Source organism: Helianthus annuus, chromosome 5, assembly GCF_002127325.2.
Source record: "Helianthus annuus cultivar XRQ/B chromosome 5, HanXRQr2.0-SUNRISE, whole genome shotgun sequence".
NCBI lineage: Eukaryota > Viridiplantae > Streptophyta > Magnoliopsida > Asterales > Asteraceae > Helianthus > Helianthus annuus.
The window spans coordinates 137,302,951-137,310,556 of record NC_035437.2 but is presented as its reverse complement, the minus strand read 5'-3'; the positions used below and the strand labels follow the sequence as shown (position 1 = coordinate 137,310,556).

Here is a 7,606-nt window from a genome sequence, read left to right as displayed (position 1 = left end):
TCTTGCGCCAACAGGACGACATTTGGACTCAAACACCCATAACTTTCTTTTTTCAACAACGACATCATCGTTTCTATCTGGGCGATTGAACTTAGTCTGAACATCTTTAGGGTACATTGAACAAAATGTTAGAGCTTCTTCAAACACATAACCTTCAGCTATACAACCTTCAGGCCTTGCCGGGTTTTTGACATAGTTCTTTAGTTTTTTCATGTACCTTTCAAATGGATACATCCATCTAAAAGCTACTGGACCTCCTGCAATCGCTACATCAGGTAAATGCACAAGTAAATGAACCATAATGTCAAAAAACGCAGGTGGATAGATCATCTCTAACTTGCATAAAATGGTAACAATGTCATCCTTTGCTTTGTTCATATCATCCACCGATAAGTTCTAGAGCAAAGTTGCTTAAAGAACATACAAAGGTCTACTGTTGGTGTAGATGTATCTTTAGTCAAAAGCCCTCTAACCCCAATCGGTATCAAACGTTGCATGAGGATATGACAGTCATGAGATTTCAACCCGGTAATGTTAGCATTGTTTTCTGTCACCCTCTTACTAATATTAGATCCAAACCCATCTGGTAATTTAACATTTTTTATAAATTGACAAAAAAAAATTTCGATCATCGGACTTGAATGAGTACTTTGGGTGGGGACTTAAGAACTTGCCACCCGATTGTTTCAGCCATTGTGTCGGCCGAATGTTTAGTTTTTCCAAGTCGGACCGCGCATTTGGCGTGTCTTTGCTCTTATCGTTCATTAGAAGAGTACCGAGCAAGCTGTCGCACACATTTTTCTCTATATGCATTACATCTAAGTTATGTTTCAGCTGCAGAGAAGACCAATACTCAAGGTCAAAAAATATGCTTCTTTTGGACCAGTTCAACTCGAAATCTGACCGGCTTATCCTCCCACCTCCAAAATCTGGATGCTTGCCTGGTAGACGATTAATTAAACGACCGAGTTGAGCTTCTATGTCAGCTGGGCTAAACTGTCTCGGAGGGTCTCGTGTCTCGGGTCTCCCGTTAAAGTCGAGACTTGTTCTCCAAGGATGGTTGGCATCTAAGAACCGGCGATGACCAACATAAGCACATTTACCAGTTACACGTATTGAAGGAGTGTCTTGGTTACAAGTTGGGCATGCCATGTAGCCTTGTCCGCTCCAACCTGATAGACTACTACGGGCTGGAAAGTCATTTATGGTCCATAACAACGTCGCCTTCATTGTGAAGTATGTGTTTGTTGCTGCGTCTTTAGTACGTACACCTGTCTGCCACAATTGCTTAAGCTCATCCACTAACGGTCTAAGGAAAACGTCCATGTCTTTCCCCGGTGATTTAGGGCCAGGAATCAACAAGGTCAACATGAATGTGGACTCTTGCATGCATAGCCAGGGAGGCAGATTATATGTGGTGAGTATAACCGGCCACGTGCTATGAGTCGAGGATCCACTACCGTTGTTAAAGGGATTAAAACCGTCAGCTGCAAGCCCTAAGCGAACATTTCGTGGCTCCATCGCGAAGTTTGGGTACTTTTTATCAAAGTCTTGCCATGCAGATCCATCAACTGGATGACGCATATTCCCATCTTCCGATCGTCCGGTACTATGCCATATCATATCTTTCGCTGTGTGCCTTGAACAATACAAACGTCGTAGTCTAGGCATCAAAGGAAAGTATCGTAACACCTTACGAGCCACCTTCGTGCCTTTTGTGTCTTTATCGACCCATCGACTCTCATTACAAACGGGACAATTTTGCAAGGACTCGTTTTCTTTCCAAAAGAGAGCACAATCATTTGTGCACACATCTATCATCTCATATGCTAAACCAATCTTCTTAAATGTCTTCTTAGCTACATAATACGAAGGGGGAATCTTGTTTCCTTCTGGCATTGACTCTCGCAACAACGAGAAGAGTCGATCTACTGCTTCATTTTGCAAATGGTACGGATCCTTTATATTCAAAAGCTTTGCTAAAAAGTCGATAGAAGAAAACTTGGTACAACCAGGATATAATTCTGTTTCAACTTCCTTTACCAAGTCTTCAAAATCATCAACAACACCGCTACTATCTCCATTCGAGTTCTCTTGGTTAAGGTATGTATCTTCTTCCATACGCTCCCCCCTAATGTCTTCAATAACGTTTACCATACCGTCTTGTGGCGCAACATCGTTTACTTCTGCAATTGGATTTGTGTCCCCGTGAAAGGTCCACTTCGTGTATTCCTTCCAAAAACTGTTAATACGCAAATGGTATTTCATTTCTGCCATAGTTTTTAAGCCAGAATTTTTACATTTGGTACACGGACATCTAACTTCATCTGTTTTTTTATCACTCTTTCACACATCTCGATAAATGACTTGAGTCCTTGCTTGTAGTGAGGTGAGACGTGGGGAATCAATCCAACTTTTATCGATAGGCATTATGCAACTGAAAGAAAATCTAATTTAGGATTAACAAGACAAGGGTAGGCTGCTAAACCCACTTTTTGAACACATTTTCTCATATGTGAATGTGTATTACATGATTGTTTGTTTAAGAAAAATTCGGCAGCATTTCCTCTTAGCTCCCAAGTATATATGTAATGATATATATACCCGAGGAGCAAAGAGAAAATGATAACTGAATCCTTCTTAAACAAACAATCATGTAATACACATTCACATCCTAAATGAGATAAAGTATTCAAAAAGCAGTCCCAAGATAAACGGGGACAACCCGAAATTAATTTCTAAATCAATTTCGGGTGGGTATTTCTAAGCTCGTTATGTTTAAAATGATTAATTCAAACACGGGCACAGTTTTTTAAGCTTGTTATGTTCTTAATGATTGTTTTAAATTTTGGGCGGAACGTTATGTTTTAAATGATGAATTCAATTTCGACTGGGTGTTTTCTTAGCTCGTTATGTTTGAAATGATGAATTCAATATCAGGCACAGTTTTTTAAATATGTAATGTTCTTCATTTTGTTAGCTCCTTTTGTTTTAAATGATGATTTCAATTTTGGCGGGTATTTTCTATGTTTGTTATGTTTTAAATGATAATTTAAATTCAAGGAGGGTATTTCCTAACTAATATATATCTTTCAAAGTTAAATATAAATGTTTTCAAACCTAAACACAAACATACTAATTATCAAACTTAAACTTTTTTTTTTCAAATCTACACATAAACATACTTACTTACAAACACACATTTTGATCAAAACCACAAAATGTATACATACTTACATACACATTTGCATACATTATACAAACATACATACTAACATACACATTTTTCACCAATTGCAAACATTTACTTTCACCAATTGTTCATCATTGACATACACCTACATACTAACATACACCTACATACATACATTCATAGACTTACATACATATATACATGCTTACATACACCTACATACACAAATACATAGATTTTCATTTACACATTTTCACCAAATACACCTACATTATACATTTGACATACTAATATACACCAACATACATACATTCATAGACTTACATACACTTTGCCTGTCGCCGCTAATGGTTTCGCCGCTGGTGGTGTATAATTCTTGTAGTGATTTTAATATTTTGTAAAGGTTGAACTTTTTTAAAATACACTTTGTGAAATTCTTAAAAAAAAGTAGCTTGTAACCCATTTGAACAGCATGTCTATTTGTATGTAAAGCTAGAAAAATTGATAAAATAGTATTCATTAATCATTATCACTTAAAAAATGTTTACATTGATAATCTGACTACATAGTATGCATTCACTATTGTGCTACTAAGCGAAGTCAGCCAAAAAAAAGAACAAAAAAAATCGTATATAACCCATTTTTGACATAAAAACACATTATATATCAAACAAATGTGCAGAAATACAGTCCAAAAAAATCGCATTTAACCCATTCTTCACTATGGTTACTGACATAAAACTAATGAACATTTTAACATCTATTTTTGGACTAAAAAATAGGTGGGTATGTAAAGGAAAATGACTGGTGAAGTTCTTAAGGGATGGTGAACCAACATATTTAGCCAATTTGAAGAAATGTTCAAGCTAACATTCATCCTAACATACGTTCATCCTAACATACATTTACTTCTAAACATTTTCACCAAGCTAACATTCATCCTAACATATATTTACCAACATTTACATCTTGGAACAAAAATAAACATACGCTAACCTTTTTTGAAGGAGGAGAAGAGGTGGTGCCGGTGGAGATGAGGTGGCGGCCGTGGAGACGAGGTGGTGCCGGTGGAGAAATTCTCTAGCATACACCCGAACACACAAAAATATACAAAAATTAAATGCTATAACATGTATATAACAAAAATAAAGAAGAAATGTAACAAAAACAAAGGTTCACTTACCGATTTGGGTGAAAATCGCGTGTTTCCGACGGTAGAGGGAAGGTTTTGGGGGAAAAAGTGAAGAAAGAGGGAAAAAAGGCGCTGATATGGGTCTGATATCGTAACACCGTTAGCGGTGACGTGCTGTCGCCGGTATTGACACTTGTCGCCGGTAAAGCTCTGTTGATGCATAGAATGTCTGTTGACTACGTCTATGTGAAGTCTTAGGTCAAGATAGGTGAACAGAGGGTCTAGAATGTCAAAATATGTATTTTTAGAGTTAGGTTCGCTTTTATGTACATTGTGTAAGTAGGTCCGCTCATAGGGTCTTAGGAGGTTCGCTTATTAGGTAATCAGGTGGGTTCGCTTATGCGTCAAAGTTATAGGTCCGCTCATATGGCTGTCCATATGAGCGAACCACTCAGACCTATATATACCTGATCATTTGAGCGGACATAGATACGTATATGTGTGCTTTTGGAACGAAACTCTGTCAAAATTACTTCAGAAAGCAATAAAACAAAAGGAATTGAAAGGGACAAGCTGTGTAACTTCATATATACTGATTCCGCCATTATACATGAAGATGAACTGTCTCTGCTGACTTTTCAGGGTCGGAACACGGTCCAACAAGTGGTATCAGAGCTCAGGACGAGGAGTTCATAATACTACAGCTTGAATCTGCAGAAATCTCTCTTTTCTACTCACTTTCTCTCATACTTTTTTGGTTTTAAGTGGTTCCCACGGTTGAAATTGTCTAAAAATTGAGTATAACGTGTAAAACATACAAACAACAAACCCTAGAAAGTTTCAGGACAAAACTCGGATTAAAAATGGTAAAAACTGGGTAAAAACATAGGTCCGCTTTTACGGACATCGAGAGATTCGCTTTTTAGGACATAATTGACAGGTTCGCTTGTAATAACTAAGCAGGTTCGCTTGTAATAATCAATTTGGTCCGCTTTTTCAGACATTTTCGCTGGTAGATTCGCTCGAACGGACATATTCAGGTCCGCTCGAACATACATTTCCGGTTCGCTCATTTGTGCAAAGTGACAGATTCGCTCATTCGGTCTGCTTATTCGAACAGTATCTGGTTCGCTCGAACGAACAATATCTGATTCGCTCGAGTGGTTCGCTTTTTGGGACTTTCGCTCATACGAACATATCTGATTCAATTATCAGATTCACTTATCTGTCATTTACACAGATAGATTCTCTTATTTGTCACTGTTTTTCAAAAACTTCGAAAATTTTTCTTAGTGTTGGTTGATTTTGCAGGTACATTCACAATGGATGATATTTTCTTGAATCCGTTCAGCGACATGTACGCATTCACGGGAAATTCCGGAAACAATGATACGTCTTCAAGTAATACGAACGAGAATCCTCCAAAAGAAAGGAAGAAGGAAGCTTGGGAATCGGAAAGTGCGTTTGGGACATTCAATAAACCACCAAAGCTTATGGCTATTGAGGAGTACAGCCGATGGTCCAGAAAGTTTGAAGATTGGATGATGGCTTTTGCATTTCCAAGTTGGAAGAGTTTGAAGAATGGATATGAGAACGGAAACAAGAATGGTGAAGCTTTAACATCGAGTGATGAGATTGATTCGTTTGTAGCTGAACAAAAGTGTGTGGCATTGCTATTCCAATCTGTCCGAGAAGACATCATTTCTTTGATCGACTACTCAAATGCAAAAGATCTGTGGAATAAACTTAGAGCAAAATGTATAGGAAGCGAGGAAATTGTGAAAAACAAACGAAAGCTTCTTAGGAAAGAGTTTGATATGTTTGGGTGTCTAAAAAATGAGTCAGTTTGTAAAATGATAGAAAGGTTCGGTCATCTGAAGCTGGAATTAGCAAGACATGAAATCAAGTATTCTGATGAAGAACTAGTTGACAAACTATTCGATTCATTACCAGACGAGGTGGATTGGAGATATTATGCGCTTATGTTGAAAAACACTATTGAGCCTGCAAAGTTGACTCCAGATTTGGTAATTGAGAGACTTGAAAGTCACGAGCTGGAACTGAAGAAAACGTACAAAGTCAATCACTCATCTTACCAGCAGAATTTGGATCTTTATTATCCAAAAAGCATGATGCCAAAAGCAACTTCTCCAAAGACTGCATTTTCAGCTGAGAATGTATCTTCAGCAAGCAAAGAAAGTCAAAGCAGTCCAAACAGCGGAAGCCACAGTGGTTATCACAGTGGATCTTCATCTTCTGCAAATCGTTCTGATGCAAAGTTTTCATGCAACATCGCGATAGATTTGAAGAATGCTCAGAATTTTGATGAGGAGTCGGCTAAACAACAGATGGTATTCTTGGCATCTGTGTTAGAATCTTATGAAGGGTTGGTGGCTGGTAAGATCGGGAATACAAATCTGACAAAGGAAGATTATGATCAGATAGATCCCAAAGAAATGGAGATGATCGACATTCGTTGGGCGATGGCGAGTGCTGTTCGTAGAGCACAACGCTTCATGGAAATTACCGGGAGGAAGACGATCGGTGGTCCGTCTACAAAGTTGGGGTTCGATAAATCAAAGGTGACGTGCTTCAAGTGTAAGCAGAAAGGTCACTTCAAGCGAGAATGTAGAAATGCGTATGCTGATGAGTCGGAGAATCCTTTTAGAGACGATTACTACAAAAAGGCGATATATCATCAGAATAAATCCGAGCCGCCTAGATTGAAGCAGGCTGAAGATAACAGAGACAAATCGAGGGCTCTTGCAGTGATTTACGATGATGAGGGGTAAGATTGGAGCAAAGAGGTTCTACCGGAGGAAGATGCGGTTGGTTATGCATTTATGGCGAAAAAAAATGAACCCGTTCCCTGGAAAGATAACCGTACGGAAGAGCAGAAGTATCGATACAGAAAAAATGATTGCTGAGAACAAGATCATTAGACTATCTAGTGTCTATTCGGAAGCAAAGATAGCAAAAAGATGGGATCCGGATAGATAGTGTTACTTGGATCCGTATGGTAACATTGCGATTGGCGACAAAACACTTGATATTGAAGCCATTATCAAGGAATACAAAGAAGAGGATGAATATTGGCAAAACAAATGGTGGGGCACTCCAACGGAGAAAATGTTAGAAGAAGAAGAAAAAGAAAAAGAGAGAAAGGAGAAAGAAGAGAAAGAGAAGAAAGAAAAAGAAGAAATCGAGAAATTAAAGAAGGTTGATACCGGCATTATCGATACTACGCAGGAGTTGACAGCAGAGAACCTGGGAAAAATGGC

The 7,606-nt window shown here is 38.3% G+C and overlaps 1 protein-coding gene across 1 annotated transcript; it reads right to left on the bottom strand.

The window, feature by feature from the left end:
* Positions 1-374: 374 nt before the first annotated feature.
* On the bottom strand, positions 375-2,277 carry LOC110943662. Its single transcript, XM_035989990.1, has 2 exons — positions 675-2,277; positions 375-583 (listed from the first exon to the last, which is right to left on the bottom strand). Exons 1-2 carry the CDS (start codon positions 2,275-2,277, stop codon positions 375-377), a joined length of 1,812 nt encoding a protein of 603 aa, XP_035845883.1.
* Positions 2,278-7,606: the final 5,329 nt, after the last annotated feature.